Here is a 20,992-nt window from a genome sequence, read left to right as displayed (position 1 = left end):
CCTTTTCCCCTCATCAATTCTATGATTCACCTCATCTTTCATAGACCCATCCGCTGACACGTCCACTCCCAAATATCTGAATACATTCACCACCTCCATACTCTCTCCCTCCAATCTGATATCCAATCTTTCATCACCTAATCTTTTTTTTATCCTCATAACCTTACTCTTTCCTGTATTCACTTTTAATTTTCTTCTTTTGCACACCCTACCAAATTCATCCACCAATCTCTGCAACTTCCCTTTAGAATCTCCCAAGAGCACAGTGTCATCAGCAAAGAGCAACTGTGACAACTCCCACTTTGTGTGATTCTTTATCTTTTAACTCCACGCCTCTTGCCAAGACCCTCGCATTTACTTCTCTTACAACCCCATCTATACATATATTAAACAACCACGGTGACATCACACATCCTTGTCTAAGGCCTACTTTTACTGGGAAATAATTTCCCTCTTTCCTAAATACTCTAACTTGAGCCTCACTATCCTCGTAAAAACTCTTCACTGCTTTCAGTAACCTACCTCCTACACCATACACCTGCAACATCTGCCACATTGCCCCCCTATCCACCTTGTCATACGCCTTTTCCAAATCCATAAATGTTACAAAGACCTCTTTAGCCTTATCTAAATACTGTTCACTTATATGTTTCACTGTAAACACCTGGTCCACACACCCCCTACCTTTCCTAAAGCCTCCTTGTTCATCTGCTATCCTATTCTCCGTCTTACTCTTAATTCTTTCAATAATAACTCTACCATACACTTTACCAGGTATACTCAACAGACTTTATTATTATTTTTTTTTTTTTTTTATTATCACACCGGCCGATTCCCACCAAGGCAGGGTGGCCCGAAAAAGAAAAACTTTCACCATCATTCACTCCATCACTGTCTTGCCAGAAGGGTGCTTTACACTACAGTTTTTAAACTGCAACATTAACACCCCTCCTTCTGAGTGCAGGCACTGTACTTCCCATCTCCAGGACTCAAGTCCGGCCTGCCGGTTTCCCTGAATCCCTTCATAAATGTTACTTTGCTCACACTCCAACAGCACGTCAAGTATTAAAAACCATTTGTCTCCATTCACTCCTATCAAACACGCTCACGCATGCCTGCTGGAAGTCCAAGCCCCTCGCACACAAAACCTCCTTTACCCCCTCCCTCCAACCCTTCCTAGGCCGACCCCTACCCCGCCTTCCTTCCACTACAGACTGATACACTCTTGAAGTCATTCTGTTTCGCTCCATTCTCTCTACATGTCCGAACCACCTCAACAACCCTTCCTCAGCCCTCTGGACAACAGTTTTGGTAATCCCGCACCTCCTCCTAACTTCCAAACTACGAATTCTCTGCATTATATTCACACCACACATTGCCCTCAGACATGACATCTCCACTGCCTCCAGCCTTCTCCTCGCTGCAACATTCATCACCCACGCTTCACACCCATATAAGAGCGTTGGTAAAACTATACTCTCATACATTCCCCTCTTTGCCTCCAAGGACAAAGTTCTTTGTCTCCACAGACTCCTAAGTGCACCACTCACTCTTTTTCCCTCATCAATTCTATGATTCACCTCATCTTTCATAGACCCATCCGCTGACACGTCCACTCCCAAATATCTGAATACGTTCACCTCCTCCATACTCTCTCCCTCTCCTCTCCCCTATAATTTTGCACTCTCTTTTGGCCCCTTTGCCTTTATACAAAGGAACTATGCATGCTCTCTGCCAATCCCTAGGTACCTTACCCTCTTCCATACATTTATTAAATAATTGCACCAACCACTCCAAAACTGTATCCCCACCTGCTTTTAACATTTCTATCTTTATCCCATCAATCCCGGCTGCCTTACCCCCTTTCATTTTACCTACTGCCTCACGAACTTCCCCCACACATTACCTTTCTAAAAATTTAAGGTATAACATTTAAAAGTTTTCTGTTTTATACCAGTCCACACATATGAGGCATTGCTATTAGTCAGGGCGAACTTGACAATATATCATAAAACTAGTTCCCTTTTTTTGGTCCCATAAACTACAGTAGGTTCTTGACATATGACATTCCAGCTTGTGATGTTTTGTGCTTATGATACTAACAGTTTGGAACCAAGTGAGTACCTACAAACAAGTGAGTTGCAGTTCTGATGGTGAGACTAATCTGCTATAGGTACTGATTATCTTAACCCTTTGAGGGTCGGAACCCCTGATCTGAAACTTGCTCTCAGGACTGGAGAATTAAAAAAAAAATCGTTTTTCTTATGATAAGAATCTTTTTCTAAAGGTAATGAAGTCAAAAGTATGAAATTTGGTGGAAAACTTATGGAATTATGCTCTCTCAAAGTTGGCAGTCTTGGCAATATTTACACACAGTCGATTTTGCCCAATTTGAGCCCTATTTTCTGTAAATTTAATTGTTCCAGTTGACAAAACTCATAGCTATTTTGCTAGTATTCCTTCTGTTATATTGATTGAGTCCAAGAAACTGCCCATTTATGTATTTCAGTTACCCAATAAAGTAATCAGCAATCCGTAATTTGGCCAGTTTCACACAAAATTAAAAAATTGCCAATTACAAAATAGGGTCCAGCATAAACAATATAGACATTCTTGGTACTAAAACAACATTTCCTCTGTTCATTAGTTATGTCCCCAGGCCACTCCTATATTACTCTTGCTTTCCATTTTGAATTTTTATTTACACAATTTTTATTTACACAAAATGCAGAATACTGTTTATTGTAATAATTGTATAAATAATGTCAGTGCATTCCTGAATGCGTATAAGACTGATCAGTTGGATGTGTATGGGACAAGTGCTGTCCTTTGTGTGCTCTGGAATATCGGCAAAAAATTGAATATTTCTGCTACTTTGAGCTCAATTTCAGACTACTTTCGGTTTTGAAACCAATCAAAATCATGTCTATTTTTGTAATACATCTTACATTATATCAAATGAGACCAAGAAACCGAGAATACAACCATAAAAACCACATGAAAGTACACCGCAAAGTCTGTGTTTTAATCCAAACACACTCGCAGTTTTTTTTTTCCCATTATGTACTGTGTGTGTAAGATTTCTTTTATATGGTGCACAGTTACTGCAGACCTATTCTCTTATATCTTGACCCAAATTTACCACTCACAGTTTATCTGAGTGAGCTGAGCTCATGGTGAAGAACTACAGGACCAACCCAGGCTTCAAAGCCATAGAACAACGGGACCCACCCTTAAAGGATTAAGAATTAATTAAAATTGTAAAATTTTCTCTGTTAATCTCTTTGGGTATGTTCATTTTATGCATGTACAGAGAACTCACATTTGTTTAATTGAGATTGGTTGAGCACCATAGATTTAAGGTTGTCTTTTTACAAGAGGAATTTTTAATAATGGTTAGCAGTAGTAGGTTGGTAGACAGCAACCACCCAGGGAGGTACTACCGTCCTGCCAAGTGAGTGTAAAACGAAATCCTGTGTTTGTTTTACATGATGGTAGGATTGCTGATGTCTTTTGTCTGTCTCATAAATATGCAAGATTACAGGTATGTCTTGTTACTTCTACTTACACTTAGGTCACACTACACATACATGTACACATTTATTTATACACACTCATCTGAGTTTTCTTTGATTTTATCTTAATAGTTCTTGGTCTTATTACTTTTCCTTTTGCATCCATGGGGAAGTGGAATAAGAATCTTTCCTCCGTAAGCCATGCGTGTTGTAAAAGTCAACTAAAATGCCGGGAACAATGGGCTAGTAACCCCTTTTCCTGTAAAGATTACTAAAAAGAATAATAAGAAGAAAATTGTCAAAGTGGGAAGTCTGAATGTGCGTGGATGTTGTGCAAATGATAAGAAAGAGACGATTGTGGATGTTATGAATGAGAAGAAGCTGGATGTCCTGGCTTTAAGTGAAACAAAGCTGAAGGGGGTGGGAGAGTTTCAATGGAGAGGAATAAATGGGATTAGGTCAGGGGTTTCAAATAGAGTTAGAGCGAAAGAAGGAGTAGCAATAATGTTGAAGGATAAGCTATGGCAGGAAAAGAGGGACAATAAATGTATTAATTCAAGGATTATGTGGAGTAAAATAAAGATTGGATGTGAAAAGTGGGTTATAATAAGCGTGTATGCACCTGGAGAAGAGAGAAGTGTAGAGGAGAGAGAGAGATTTTGGGAAATGTTGAGTGAATGCGTGGGGAGTTTTGAATCAAGTGTGAGAGTAATGGTGGTTGGGGATTTTAATGCTAAAGTGGGTAAAAATGTTATGGAGGGAGTAGTAGGTAAATTTGGGGTGCCAGGGGTAAATGTAAATGGGGAGCCTTTAATTGAGCTATGTGTAGAAAGAGATTTGGTAATAAGTAATAGATATTTTATGAAAAAGAGGATAAATAAATATACAAGGTATGATGTAGCACGTAATGAAAGTAGTTTATTAGATTATGTATTGGTGGATAAAAGGTTGATGGGTAGGCTCCAGGATGTACATGTTTATAGAGGGGCAACTGATATATCAGATCATTATTTAGTTGTAGCTACAGTTAGAGTAAGAGGTAGATGCGAAAAGAGGAAGGTGGCAACAACAAGTAAGAGGGAGGTGAAAGTGTATAAACTAAGGGAGGAGGAAGTTCGGGTGACATATAAGCGACTATTGGCAGAAAGGTGGGCTAGTGCAAAGATGAGTAGTGGGGGGGTTGAAGAGAGTTGGATTAGTTTTAAAAATACAGTATTAGAATGTGGGGCAGAAGTTTGTGGTTATAGGAGGGTGGGGGCAGGAGGAAAGAGGAATAATTGGTGGAATGATGAAGTAAAGGGTGTGATAAAAAAGAAAAAGGTAGCTTATGAGAGGTTTTTACAAAGCAGAAGTGTTATAAGAAGAGCAGAGTATATGTTGAGTAAAAGAAAGGTAAAGAGAGTGGTGAGAGAGTGCAAAAGGAGAGCAGATGATAGAGTGGGAGAGGCACTGTCAAGAAATTTTAATGAAAATAAGAAAAAAATTTGGAGTGAGTTAAACAAGTTAAGAAAGCCTAGGGAAAGTATGGATTTGTCAGTTAAAAACAGAGTAGGGGAGTTAGTAGATGGGGAGATGGAGGTATTAGGTAGATGGCGAGAATATTTTGAGGAACTTTTAAATGTTAAGGAAGAAAGAGAGGCAGTAATTTCATGCACTGGTCAGGGAGGTATACAATCTTTTAGGGGTGAAGAAGAGCAGAATGTAAGTGTAGGGGAGGTACGTGAGGCATTACGTAGAATGAAAGGGGGTAAAGCAGCTGGAACTGATGGGATCATGACAGAAATGTAAAAGCAGGGGGGGATATAGTGTTGGAGTGGTTGGTACTTTTGTTTAATAAATGTATGAAAGAGGGGAAGGTACCTAGGGATTGGCAGAGAGCATGTATAGTCCCCTTTATATAAAGGGAAAGGGGACAAAAGAGACTGTAAAAATTATAGAGGAATAAGTTTACTGAGTATACCAGGAAAAGTGTACGGTAGGGTTATAATTGAAAGAATTAGAGGTAAGACAGAATGTAGGATTGCTGATGAGCAAGGAGGTTTCAGAGTGGGTAGGGGATGTGTAGATCAAGTGTTTACATTGAAGCATATATGTGAACAGTATTTAGATAAAGGTAGGGAAGTTTTTATTGCATTTATGGATTTAGAAAAGGCATACGATAGTGGATAGAGGAGCAATGTGGCAGATGTTGCAAGTATATGGAATAGGTGGTAAGTTATTAAATGCTGTAAAGAGTTTTTATGAGGATAGTGAGGCTCAGGTTAGGGTGTGTAGAAGAGAGGGAGACTACTTCCCGGTAAAAGTAGGTCTTAGTCAGGGATGTGTAATGTCACCATGGTTGTTTAATATATTTATAGATGGGGTTGTAAAGGAAGTAAATGCTAGGGTGTTCGGGAGAGGGGTGGGATTAAATTTTGGGGAATCAAATTCAAAATGGGAATTGACAGTTACTTTTTGCTGATGATACTGTGCTTATGGGAGATTCTAAAGAAAAATTGCAAAGGTTAGTGGATGAGTTTGGGAATGTGTGTAAAGGTAGAAAGTTGAAAGTGAACATAGAAAAGAGTAAGGTGATGAGGGTATCAAATGATTTAGATAAAGAAAAATTGGATATCAAATTGGGGAAGAGGAGTATGGAAGAAGTGAATGTTTTCAGATACTTGGGAGTTGACGTGTCGGCAGATGGATTTATGAAGGATGAGGTTAATCATAGAATTGATGAGGGAAAAAAGGTGAGTGGTGCGTTGAGGTATATATGGAGTCAAAAAACGTTATCTATGGAGGCAAAGAAGGGAATATATGAAAGTATAGTAGTACCAACACTCTTATATGGGTGTGAAGCTTGGGTGGTAAATGCAGCAGCGAGGAGACGGTTGGAGGCAGTGGAGATATCCTGTTTAAGGTGTAAATATTATACAGAAAATTCGGAGTGTGGAAATTAGGAAAAGGTGTGGAGTTAATAAAAGTATTAGTCAGAGGGCAGAAGAGGGGTTGTTGAGGTGGTTTGGTCATTTAGAGAGAATGGATCAAAGTAGAATGACATGGAAAGCATATAAATCTATAGAGGAAGGAAGGCAGGGTAGGGGTCGTCCTCGAAAGGGTTGGAGAGAGGGGGTAAAGGAGGTTTCGTGGGCAAGGGGCTTGGACTTCCACAAGCGTGCGTGAGCATGTTAGATAGGAGTGAATGGAGACGAATGGTACTTGGGACCTGACGATCTGTTGGAGTGTTAGCAGGGTAATATTTAGTGAAGGGATTCAGGGAAACCGGTTATTTTCATATAGTTGGACTTGAGTCCTGGAAATGGGAAGTACAATGCCTGCACTTTAAAGGAGGGGTTTGGGATATTGGCAGTTTGGAGGGATATGTTGTGTATCTTTATATGTGTATGCTTCTAAACTGTGTTTTCTGAGCACCTCTGCAAAAACAGTGATAATGTGTGAGTGTGGTGAAAATGTTGAATGATGAAAGTATTTTCTTTTTGGGGATTTTCTTTCTTTTTTTGGGTCACCCTGCCATGGTGGGAGACGACCGACTTGTTGAAAAAAAAAAAAAAATTAATGGTTACTTTTTTATATGATGTATGTTCATTCTATGCATGTACAGAGAACTTGTATTTGTTTGGTACAGATTGGCTAAAAACCGTTGATGTAATAATTACATTTTGTCTTAAATGCAACCACTGTTCATACGTGCTAGACACGTCATCCGTTGAAGTGAGGGGGACAGCAGTTGCTTCTTACACAACTTTCACTCCACACCACCACTCTTAACTACAGTGTGTAATGTGTATTGCAGTCTGTTTAATTAACTTATATACTATATTTTAAATATTTTAACACTATTTGTAAATGAAAAGGAAGAGTGTTGCATGTCAAATAATAGATAAAAATTCTTTGGAAAAGTGATCAAAAATTAGGTATGGAATATTATGGCTTGGGATCACATTTTTTTTTAAACAAACACATTGGCCATTTCCCACTGAGGCAGGGTCACATTATTCTAGTATAATATAGGTCTCTATGAAAACCTAGGGTTCTCGTACCAAGCATTCAATTTACAATAAATTTTCAGGATGTAAGTCTGTAGTGGAAAGAAGGCAGGGTAGGGGTCAGCCTAGGAAAGGTTGGAGGGAGGGGGTAAAGGAGGTTTTGTGTGCGAGGGGCTTGGACTTCCAGCAGGCATGCGTGAGTGTGTTTGATAGGAGTGAATGGAGACAAATGGTTTTTAATACTTGACGTGCTGTTGGAGTGTGAGCAAAGTAACATTTATGAAGGGATTCAGGGAAACCGGCAGGCCGGACTTGAGTCCTGGAGATGGGAAGTACAGTGCCTGCACTCTGAAGGAGGGGTGTTAATGTTGCAGTTTAAAAACTGTAGTGTAAAGCACGCTTCTGGCAAGACAGTGATGGAGTGAATGATGGTGAAAGTTTTTCTTTTTCGGGCCACCTTGCCTTGGTGGGAATCGGCCAGTGTGTTAATAAAAAAATAATAATAATAATAAAAAAGTTTGGAATCCTACTGTATTTTGACCACTTATTTTGACCTATATTGACTATTTTAAGTTATTGAGTTCTCTTAATTTTGCTTAAGGTTCATCTAATAGTGTTATTTCATGCATACTAGGGTATTGTTGAGTATTAATCTACCTTTAATCCTCTAAACCAACTAAAGAATCTTACAGTATATCATGAAATAGTAAATACTTTTTCAAGTTAGTGTTACACAAAAATCTTAGTTGTCAAGTTTGCCTGCATGATAACCTGGAAGGTGGTTCTTTTCAAAATTTGGATTTGTCGAGTTTGCACTTACTTTTTTCAATGCCTCATGTATCCATCTTCCACATTCATAAATAGATACATACAAAATTTCATCCAGTCATATTGACTAATGTCTTTACACCTTTACTACCATTTAAACAAGAGCTATGTTTTAATTATCAGTAATTCCAAATGGACATTTAACTCTGAGAGATATAAGCATATTCAGCACTAATTAGTAGCAAAATATAATCATAAATATAAGAGTTATTTCTGCTAATGGTTTGCATACATCTTTCATCTTCACTCTTCAGGCTGAAGGAATATAGTTGTTATGATATACTTCTCACTTGATGCTAATCATTTATACACTTGCTTAATTCTTTTGTCGTGCATGTTCTTAATCTTAAAATTTTGTTTGTAGTTTTGGATTTAATTAGATTGCCACTAGAATGGTTTCCCTTAAATTGATTAGAAATATTTTAAAGAATATTTGGAAGAAATTTGCTATCAGTCCATTGAGTCTTGAACAAAAACTGTAAATTCTCTCTTCGTTATCCTCATTGTATAAAGTTTCACTGTGCTCACTATTACTGTCTCGAATCACCGTCTTGATAAGGCTTTCATATACACATATTTTGTTTCCAAGATTGTAGAATTTATGGATTTTCAATTTGAGTTTCATCTCTAAAGGTGAAACAGAAATGTAATGGTTTCATCTCCTAAAGTGAAATAGGAAAGTAATAAAGAGAAATTATGGAATGATATGGTATTGTGTAAAACTGCTTAGTATAGGGTGTAATAATATTTAATACTGAAAATCCAGGCCATCTTGAAAGTGGCACCAGAGTGCACTTATTGTGCACGAGAGGCATTAACATTTAATCTTTTTAAGAAACAACAAACTCCTTTTGAAGTGACACTGCCTTGGTGATGTAGTGTGGAATTAATGTACACTGGGGTTTTAGATATTGTCTTAAAGCAGTGTCAAACATTTCTATTTATTATATTTATTTTTACATAGATACATTTATAAGTACAACTCTGGTGTAATTCTCAGATGTTTTGAGCACTTTTTTTTATACCTCCCAAGTTGTACTAGAGCAAAAAGATAGTTTCAACAGTGTCTTCAAACCAGGCTACATATTGTATCTCATACCAAAAACAAATTATGCAGTAGTACCTGGAGTAGGCCAGGTATACCTATGGTCTTGTGCTGAGTACTGTATCTCATAACACAGCCATCCCCCTAAAGCTTGTGTATTCAGTTTACTGAGATAAATCAACCAAGGAAAAGCTGCTTTAAGTCTTTGGATTAGTACTCAAAAGAAATATAAGCATGATTAAGTAAAAATTATTTAGTTCTATATATATAGTATATAATCTGCAAATTCTATCTGAGTACCAAGTGTACTTCATGCAATGTAAGTAATCAAAATTCTGATAGAAAGAAAACAATAATTTTAGAAATGTGTAAAATTCCTATTTGTATGAAAGAGAAAGCCATTGCATTTGTTTTTCATGTTTAGCCACAGCTCCTAGGAATTATTTTCCATCACTGGTCTTAGATAAATATCTATGTTTAGTTTTTGTGGACTGTGAAGTGTTAATGTTCACCAGAATATACATGTCCTCCTGCTTATAAAGTCCTGTTTTCCACTCAGAGGTATTCAGTAGTTACTCTCATTCTAGCTTGTTACCATTGATAAACTATCATTAGTAGTAATTTCCACTGCACAATTTCACAAATCCCATGACTTACATTACCACCAGTAGCACAGGCTCAAGCTTAGGGATTTATGTGCTATAATTATGATTAATGTGTTTATAATAATGTCACTTGTTTATCTGGAATATTTTGAATAGTACTCATGTGTTAGGTATATATTTATTGGCATTTGCAGTGTCACTATCTTTATGAACAGGGTTAAATTAGTTTATTTTGGGAAGGTGATAACACATACGTAGGTCTCTTGTATATCATAATTGATATTTAATTGAGCATATTAACTTTAGGTTGTAAACTCTGTAGAATATTGTATGAGATAGGGAGTTGGGTTAGCAGTTTGTATGGTAATATTACTGTTTATCTGGTGACTTGGTATGCTTTTAGCTAGGGCATTTTCCATCTTGTAAAGTATTTTATTGAATGCTGTAACGATCAGTAGGCAAGAATATGAGTGATCCATTTTAAAAGAGTTTATTATTTAACTGTTGGAAATTTTGTCTATTCTGAAAGTTTCTCTTTGTTGATTTTCAAACTTTTTTTACTTAACATTTCTCCATTTTTACTATCTCTGTTTGGTGTACTAATTCCATCTGGCAGATGGTTTCAAGCCTAACAATCACTAACACACCTACCATCCGACTTACGACCGAGTTCGGTTCCGAGAAACCGGTCGTAAGTCGAAATGGTCATAAGTCGAACTTTACTACTGAATATCAACAAAACATTTTTGTAATGACTTTATTTTATTGTTTTATTTTGGTATTTCATGTTTTACTCTACTTTTTATGCTGTTATTACTGTATTTTATACTGTAAGGTTTAGGATAAACACTGTGTACAACACAAATAGTTGTTTTTTCCCAGAAATTTCGCATAAAAAACACGGTCGTAAGTCGAGTGGTCGTAAGTTGAGCAGGTCGTAAGTCGGATGGTAGGTGTACTTCCTCTGAGTGGTGCTTTAAGGCCTAATAGCCAATAAAACTTCATGTAACATATATCTTTTAGCCTGCTACAGAACTCAAGAAGAAAAGCATTTTTCCTCGGGTCTTTTATTGTTTAGTTCATGAAACTTCTATTTTTCAATTAATCCCAACTTTTTCTTTATTATTTTATTTTTTTTTTTTACAGATCTTTCCTAATAATTATGAATGTGCAGTTTTCACTTTCTTCAAGATCTAAGTATTTTGTGAGTTCTAGTTTTATGGGTTTATCTTATTCTGTCTCTTATATTCCTGTCCTTCTGTAATTGATTTTGCTTTGCTGGACTAAAACCTTCTATACACTTTGTTTTTATTGATTGTTTTTTCCTCTTTCTTTTCCTATTCAAGTCTTATTACAATTTCCTCTTCCTACTTGTGATTATTTCATGTCTACATTTTGAATTATTTCATGTCTACATTTTGATACAGTATGTTTATGCACTAACGAACTTGTGTTTGCTGGGTAATACTTTTTAATCACTAATCAGCTGGGTGTGGAATCACTCAAGCCCTATATGTTGTTGTATTTACATGTGAACAAAAGGTCTTTGGTTAGGAACAGTGAAAGACTTGAATGGGTAAAAAAGTTAATACTGTATGGTACTTTTCAATGTCTGTAGGTGGTGGTTCTCTTCGAAATGCACATAGTTGTGTACTCTAGTACTGTATATTCACTGTGTAGGGCAGTAGAAAGCATGGGTAATATTGCATTTTTATTAATGTTTTGTTATTCATGTAAAGCACTAAATACATGTGGGTTATTCAGTGCAAGGAGTAATGTAGGTTTGAGCCTGTGTCTGCTTAGCTCGAGATTAACACATCATTATACAGTATACACTTATCACCTACTTGCTGCATTCCATTATATTTTTTTGTTTGTTTGGTGGACTCACCTAATTGCTTCAGTTCATCTTACTTTTTGTTTGGTAGGCTCTGACTAACATAACACTTGTGTTGCACAGTTTTCCATAATCTGTATTTTAGCAAGCACTGGTATGTAGGTCAGATATACTTCTTAATAAAAAATACCTGCATAATTATTTGAAAATCATTTAAAAATACTATATACAGTACTGTAGAAGATAGTAATGTAAACACCAGGGGAGAATGCACTCTGTTTGTCTAAAGATGGTGACAGACCTGAGAGCCTGCACAGCTTTCTATAAAAAGTGATGCCTTGAAGTTGTGCCATCAGGGCTAGAGACTGGGTTCACCTACAATAGAGAGGATGGCTGGGCTTAAATAAGAGTTATTTTGAAAATTCTACATACAGTATTACAAACATGAAATAAATGATATTCATTAATAAATAAATGAAAAAAGAAACCTTCCAGATTGTTCCTGAGAACTTGAAGGAAAGAAGGTAGCTGACAGAAGATGAGCGCACACAGCAAAGATGTTATACCATAGAATTTGTGTGTGTCAAACATCCATATATTGAATCTACTGTATTTACATGAAAAATATATACAGTATTATTGCAAGTTCTCCATAATTTAAAGAAAGTTGGATAGTGATTTTATATGCCTCTGAAAAAATGCCTTCTTCCTCTTACCAGAAAAAGCAAAGAAGCTTTTGAATAGGTTTATTGAAATAGCATATATATGTTTAAAGAAATTTTCCCCAACAAGTGCAAGTGTTTGTGGCTCCTATAAAGCTTCTGTTCTTACATTCAACACAATAGGAATTTGATATACTATTTAAGGTCTTATCTTATTGTTTTGCAAATGTATATGTTTTTTTTTTTTTTTTTTTTTGACAAGTCAGCCTTTGCCACCGAGGCAGGGTGACCCAAAAAAGAAAGAAAATCCCCACCAAAAACAAAATACTTTCATAATCATTCAGCACTTTCACCTCACTCACACATAATCACTGTTTTTGCAGAGGTGCTCAGAATACAACAGTTTAGAAGTATATACGTATAAACATACACAACATATCCCTCCAAACTGCCAATATCCCAAACCCCTCCTTTAAAGTGCAGGCATTGTACTTCCCATTTCCAGGACTCAAGTCCGGCTATATAAAAATAACCGGTTTCCCTGAATCCCTTGACTAAATATTACCCTGCTCACACTCCAACAGCTCGCCAGGTCCCAAATACCATTCATTTCCATTCACTCCTATCTAACATGCTCACATGCGCTTGCTGGAAGTCCAAGCCCCTCGCCCACAAAACCTCCTTTACCCCCTCCCTAAAACCTTTTCAAGGACGACCCCTACCCCGCCTTCCTTCCCTTACAGATTTATACGCTTTCCATGTCATTCAACTGTGATCCATTCTCTCTAAATGACCAAACCACCTTAACAACCCCTCTTCAGCCCTCTGACTAATACTTTTATTAACTCCACACCTTCTCCTAATTTCCACACTCCAAATTTTCTGCATAATATTTGCACCACACATTACACTTAGACAGGACATCTCCACTGCCTCCAACCGCCTCCTCGCTGCAGCATTTACAACCCAAGCTTCACACCCATATAAGAGTGTTGGTACTACTATACTTTCATACATTCCCTTCTTTGCCTCCATAGATAACGTTTTTTTGTCTCCACATATACCTCAACGCACCACTCGCCTTTTTTCCTTCATCAAGTCTATGATTAACCTCATGCTTCATAAATCCATCCGCTGACATGTCAACTCCGAAATATCTGAAAACATTCACTTCTTCCATACTCCTCCCCAAGTTGATATCCAATTTTTCTTTATCTAAATCATTTGATACCCTCATCACCTTACTCTTTTCTATATTCGCTTTCAACTTTCTACTTTTACACACACTCCCAAACTCTTCCACTAACCTTTGCAATTTTTCTTTAGAATCTCCCATAAGCACAGTGTCATCAGCAAAAAGTAACTGTGTCAATTTCCATTTTGTATTTGATTCCTCATAATTTAATCTCACCCCTCTCCCAAACACCCTAGCATTTACTTCTTTTACAACCTCATCTATATTTTTTTTTTTTTTTTTTTCAACAAGTCGGCCATCTCCCACCGAGGCAGGGTGACCCAAAAAAAGAAAGAAAATCCCCAAAAAGAAAATACTTTCATCATTCAACACTTTCACCACACTCACACATTATCACTGTTTTTGCAGAGGTGCTCAGAATACAACAGTTTAGAAGCATATATGTATAAAGATACACAACATATCCCTCCAAACTGCCAATATCCCAAACCCCTCCTTCAAAGTGCAGGCATTGTACTTCCCATTTCCAGGACTCAAGTCCGACTATATGAAAATAACCGTATAAATCCGTATATTAAAAAACCATGGTGACGTTACTCTTCCCTTTCTAAGACCTACTTTTACCGGGAAGTAGTCTCTTTTCTACACACCATAACCTGAGCCTCACTATCCTCATAAAAACTCTTTACAGCATTTAGTAACTTACCACCAATTCCATATACAGTGGACCCCCGCATAACGATCACCTCCGAATGCGACCAATTATGTAAGTGTATTTATGTAAGTGCGTTTGTACGTGTATGTTTGGGGGTCTGAAATGGACTAATCTACTTCACAATATTCCTTATGGGAACAAATTCGGTCAGTACTGGCACCTGAACATACTTCTGGAGTGAAAAAATATCGTTAACCGGGGGTCCACTGTACTTGCAACATCTGCCACATTGCTCCCCTATCCACTCTAACATATGCCTTTTCTAAATCTATAAATGCAATAAAAACTTCCCTACATTTATCTAAATACTGTTCACATATATGCTTCAATGCAAACACTTGATCTACACATCCCCTACCCACTCTAAAACCTCCTTGCTCATCTGCAATCCTACATTCTGTCTTACCTCTAATTCTTTCAATTATAACCATACCATACACTTTTCTTGGTATACTCAGTAAACTTATTCCTCTATAATTTTTACAATCTCTTTTGTCCCTCTTCCCTTTATATACAGGGACTATACATGCTCTCTGCCAATGCCTAGGTACCTTCCCCTCTTTCATACATTTATTAAACAAACATACCAACCACTCTAACACGATACCCCCCCCTCCCTGCGGTTAAGATTTCTGCCATGATCCCGTCAGTTCTAGCTGCTTTACCCCCTTTCATTCTACGTAATTCCTCACGCTCCTCCCCCACACTCACATCCTGCTCTTTTTCACTCCTGAAAGATGGTATACCTCCCTGGCCAGTGCATGAAATTACCGCCTCCCTTTCTTCGTCAACATTTAAAAGTTCCTCAAAATATTCTCGCTATCTACCCAATAGCTCCATCTCCCCATCTGCTAACACCCCTACTCTGTTTTTAACTGACAAATCCATTTGTTCCCATCGCTTTCTTAACTTATTTATCTCCAAAAATTTTTCTTTTCATAAAAATTTCTTGACAGTCTCTCTCCCACCCTATCATCTGCTCTCCTTTTGTACTCTCTCACCACTCTCTTCACCTTTCTTTTACTCTCTATATATCCTGCTCTTCTTATAACACTTCTGCTTTGTGGGATTACATTATGGGGAATCAAATACAAAATGGTATTTCACACAGTTACTTTTTGCTGATGATACTGTGCTTATGGATGATTCTAAAGAAAAGTTGCAAAGGTTAGTGGACGAGTTTGGGAGGGTGTGTAAAGGTAGAAAGTTGAAAGTGAACATAGGTAAGAGTTAGGTGACGAGGGTATCAAACGATTAAGGTAAAGAAAAATTGGTTGTCTTATTGGAGAGAAGGAGTATGGAAGAACTGAATGTTTTCAGATATTTGGGAGTTGATGTGTCAGTGGATGGTTTTATGAAGGACGAGGTTAACCATAGAATTGATAAAGGAAATAAGGTGAGTGGTGCATTGAGGTATATGTGGAGACAAAATAACGTTATCATTGGAAGCAAAGAAGAGAATGTATGAAAGTGTAGTGGTACCAACACTTATATGGGTGTGAAGCTTGGGTTGTAAATGCTGCAGTGAGGAGGCAGTGGAGATTTCCAGTCTAAGGGCAATGTTTGGTGTAAATATTATGCAGAGAATTCGAAGTGTGGAAATTAGGAGAAGGTGTGGAGTTAATAAAAGTATTATCAGAGGGCTGAAGAGGGGTTGTTGAGAGAATGGATCAAAGTAGAATGACGTGGAAAGCATATAAATCTATAGGGGAAGGAAGGCGGGGTAACGGTTGTCCCCTCTAAAGGGTTGGAGAGGGGGGTAAAGGAGGTTTTGTGGGCGAGGGGCTTGGACTTCCAGCAAGTGTGCGTGAGCGTGTTAGATAGGAGTGAATGGAGGCGAATGGTTTTTGGGACCTGAGGAGCTGTTGGAGTGTGAGCAGGGTAATATTTATTGAAAGGATTCAGGGAAACCGGTTATTTTTATATTGCCAGACTTGAGTTCTGGAAATGAGAAGTACAATGCCTGCACTTTAAAGGAGGGGTTTGGGATATTGGCAGTTTGGAGGGATATGTTGTCTCTCTTTATAAATATATGCTTCTAAACTGTTGTGTTCTGAGCACCTCTGCAAAAACAATGATTATGTGTGAGTGAGGTGAAAGTGTTGAATGATGATGAAAGTATTTTCTTTTTGGGGATTTTCTTTCTTTTTTGGGTCACCCTGCCTCGGTGGGAGATGGCCGACTTGTTGAAAAAAAAAATATATATATATATATAATATATAAACTGTTGTATTCTGAGCACCTCTGCAAAAACAATGATTATGTGTGAGTGAGGTGAAAGTGTTGAATGATGATGAAAGTATTTTCTTTTTGGGGATTTTCTTCCTTTTTTGGGTCACCCTGCCTCGGTGGGAGACGACCGACTTGTTGAAAAAAAAAATATATATATATATATAGATATATATATATATATATATATATATATATATATATATATATATATATATATATATATATATATATATATATATATATATATATATATATATATATATATACATTATGCTGGATGTTTTGTATCTCTTGAGTGCAAGATTTGATAAATATTGCAGTTACTTTCATAGTTTTTTTTTTAGGATTTTTTTTTTATAAGTGGTTATATCATGAATTAGGAGATGGTAACGGATATAAGTTTTTATTGCCTTTGGGTGATTAATTTGGTATCACATTTAATTTTGTATTTTGATGTTGACTGCTTAACTGTAGTTTAAATTATGTTATTTACTGTGGTGTTTATGGCTGTCACCATTCTGAATTATTTTTAAATTATTTTAATATGCCATGATGTTCTACAGCAATAGTATGCAGCTCTGACCAATTCCGATGTGATGATGGACAATGTGTGGATCTCCGTCTACGCTGCAATGGAGTAGAGGAATGTTCCCGAGGAGAAGATGAACGTGGCTGTCGTAAGTGTCTGTGTAAACAGAGCAATTGTATTTTCTCGTCAATTACAGTAAGGTTTTCATCTTTTTTCAATAATATACAGCATGTTTGTCATAGCTAGTTATTATACACTTCTGATATACGGTTGACCATAGGATAACAAAGTAGTTACTGTCTTATAAATAGGGTGTAATAAAAAATGCACGTAAAGTGAACTGAAGAACGTGGGGAAAAATTAGGGTTACATTAATTATATACCCCTAAAAAGTTAATGGAGTCTTTCATAGGTAGTTTAATGTGGTGATGTGCATTAGTCAAGGATCTCACATCCACATCTCTGCTAGCAGTCAGAGGTGTCTTATAGGTTGGTTGTCCTACTCATTGCAACTGTCTGGGAATTATAAAGGAGGGGTTAGGATGTTAGGATGTTAGGCAGGAGGGTTTGAGCAGATGGGGTGAGAGGATTAAGTGGGGGTCAGGGACTTGGGGGGTTGGGGGAAGTTGCAGTGTGCTAACCTTCACCTGATACCTTCACTCACCCCACCCACCAACACTTGCTATACAGTGGACCCTTGGGTAACGACATTAATCCGTTCCGGAGAGCTTGTCTTTAACCGATTTTTTCATTATCCAAACTAATTTTCCCCTTAAGAAATACTGGAAATCCAATTAATCCATTTTAGACACTCAAAAGTATTAACAAAAAATAATTTTTTTTTAAAGATTAACCATTAAACTGCCCAAACGTAGATCTATGTTCACTCATGTGGTGCTCCGAATATTTTGAAAAATAAAAAAATCGTTTTTTTCTTTTAAAAAGTAGAGCACATTTTTCTACATGTTATAGGATTAAAAAAAAAATTAGGGTCAGTACTTACCGAGATATAAGACCGTGAATTTGGCTCTGGATGTTCACCTGTCAGCAACATTGACTCCTTCCGCTTGCAGAAGTGTTGCCGATATACCTTTTTTTCTCTTTTTATTTTAATTTATATATTTTTTATGTTCTGATAATTACAATTTATAATAGTTCTTGTAATTTCATAGCCAATCTTTGTTCTGACACTAATATTAGGTACTGAAATAGTGCTCAAATTGTTACAATCACATTGACAGGTGAACATTTACACCTGCCTGGGTTATTTACTATTGTCTAGAAATATATAGGTCCCAGCAATGTTTTAGATACCCCGGCATATACCTTGAATCATGTTATGAAAGGCATCCCTATACTGTTGACAGCCCAGTGACATTTGATAAATGCCCGCTGCTCCAGCAAACCCTCACTGCATTTATCACTGTTACACACTAACACGTCTTGTCTCTCTGTCTATTTCTCTGTCTGTCTGTCTATCTGTCTGCCTGTCTATCTGTCTGCCTGTCTATCTGCCTGTCTGTCTATCTGTCTGCCTGTCTATCTGTCTGCCTGTCTATCTGTCTGCCTGTCTATCTGTCTGCCTGTCTATCTGCCTGTCTGTCTGTTTCTGCTTTGTCTTTCTGTCTGCCTGGAGTATATGTACAGTGGACCCCCGGTCCTGCCTGTCTGTCTGTTTCTGCTTTGTCTTTCTGTCTGCGTAGAGTATATGTACAGTGGACCCCTGGTCCTGCCTGTCTGTCTGTTTCTGCTTTGTCTTTCTGTCTGCCTGGAGTATATGTACAGTGGACCCCCGGTTTACGATCAGCTCCCAATGCGACCAATTATGTAAGTGTGTTTGTATGTGTATGTTTGGGGGTCTGAAATTGACTAATCTAATTCACAATATTCCTTATGGGAATGAATTCGGTCAGTACTGGCACCTGAACATACTTCTGGAATGAAATAATATCGTAAACCGGGGGTCCACTGTATATCACACTCCTTGAAGAATCGTGTTATGACATCTGTTATCAGATCGGTGACATTTGATAAATGAGTTCTTGGGGGAACCCTGGCTTTATTTGTTTTCACTGATACACACAAACATGTTTCTGTCTATCTGTCTGTCTGTCTCTGTCTATCTATCTATCTATCTATCTGTCTATCTGTCTATCTATCTGTCTGTCTGTCTGTCTATCTTTGCCTGGAATTTTTAGATTATCCTAGGTAATTTACACTATGTATAATAACTGTACTTATGTGTATATGTGAGACAGAGATATAGAGAGACAGAGATATAGATAGACAGAGATATAGATAGACAGAGATATAGACAGATAGAGATATAGACAGATAGAGATATAAACAGAGAGACAGCCAAAGCAAGCCAGCGGGCCAGTCTGCCGAATACATAAGAACATAAGAAAGAAGGAACACTGCAGAAGGCCTACTGGCCCATGCAAGGCAGGTACATGTCACCCCCCCCCTGGCTTAGACCAATGACCCACCTAGTCAGGTCACATCCATTGAAGGAAGGAGCATAACATCAGACCTATTAGCACAAGCTAGTCAGGTCCAGCTCACACCCACCCACACTCACTCATGTATTTATCTAACCTATTTTTACTTTCCTCTTAAAATGGGAGTGTTAATGTTACATGGTATCAGTGAATCCCTGGTGTTTGCCATGCTATTTGCACTAGCTGGCGCTCAGTTGAACTGGTGCTCCCACAAGGTACTAAGTGCTCCCAGATTTTTTTAATAGTGCACACACTGAGTGCACAGTCCCATTCTTTCATGTCTAGGCTACTTAAGCCTATCGTGCCAAATTTGAAGGAATGAAAAATAAAATGTTGATCTACGTTTAGAGCGCTACGCGTGCAAACGTAGATCTACATTTGGACAGTGTAAGGGTTAAATATAGATATTTTTTTTTTTTTTTTATTATCACACCGGCCGATTCCCACCAAGGCAGGGTGGCCCGAAAAAGAAAAACTTTCACCATCATTCACTCCATCACTGTCTTGCCAGAAGGGTGCTTTACACTACAGTTTTTAAACTGCAACATTAACACCCCTCCTTCAGAGTGCAGGCACTGTACTTCCCATCTCCAGGACTCAAGTCCGGCCTGCCGGTTTCCCTGAATCCCTTCATAAATGTTACTTTGCTCACACTCCAACAGCACGTCAAGTATTAAAAACCATTTGTCTCCATTCACTCCTATCAAACACGCTCACGCATGCCTGCTGGAAGTCCAAGCCCCTCGCACACAAAACCTCCTTTACCCCCTCCCTCCAACCCTTCCTAGGCCGACCCCTACCCCGCCTTACACTTTTATATTTACTTTTACCTTGGAGGAGATGTTAGTTTAATTACTTAGTTTGATGGAGATGATGTGGCAGAGGTTTAGGGTGGTGGAAGATAGCAGGGCGGCGTATGTTCATTGGCCCTATACACATCCAACAACATTTGAGAGTTACTTTTATGTCGTTTTTCTATCGCTTACTCGCTTAACTTACTTGCTACACTGTTAATTCTACACTTTATTGCTGGCTGGCACTATAGCCTTTATTGATACCTGCTGCTTTAGTGTCATACATAACGTAGAATCACTGAATCATTGCAGAAGGCACATTCTCCCCTCTCTCTTCTTCCACTTTGATATTTTGCTACAAGTTTTTTCTTGAATTCTATTGTGTTTTTTCCCCTTCTTTACCACAGGGCTGGCACTAGAAGCTTTCTTTGGGCCCATGGTGGCTTATTTAACAGTTACAAGCACTAAAAACAATGGAATAATACAAAATATATCACATGTACGCATGGAATTGTCCTCCCTGGCTTGTAAACAATGGCACGCTG

At 37.8% G+C, this 20,992-nt stretch overlaps 1 protein-coding gene across 50 annotated transcripts in view; it reads left to right on the top strand.

The window, feature by feature from the left end:
- The window catches only part of trol (terribly reduced optic lobes), a 960,590-nt gene that overhangs the window by 451,096 nt on the left and 488,502 nt on the right, over positions 1-20,992 (top strand). For all 50 annotated transcript variants that reach the window (XM_070082142.1, XM_070082177.1, XM_070082160.1 and 47 more), the window contains one exon: positions 17,187-17,300. In XM_070082142.1, the coding sequence (XP_069938243.1) occupies positions 17,187-17,300 (114 nt within the window). The remainder of the gene's footprint in view (positions 1-17,186; positions 17,301-20,992) is intronic.

Source organism: Cherax quadricarinatus, chromosome 7 (assembly GCF_038502225.1).
Source record: "Cherax quadricarinatus isolate ZL_2023a chromosome 7, ASM3850222v1, whole genome shotgun sequence".
NCBI lineage: Eukaryota > Metazoa > Arthropoda > Malacostraca > Decapoda > Parastacidae > Cherax > Cherax quadricarinatus.
Note: the sequence above shows the minus strand (reverse complement) of the source record. Positions and strands in the feature narration are given on the sequence as shown.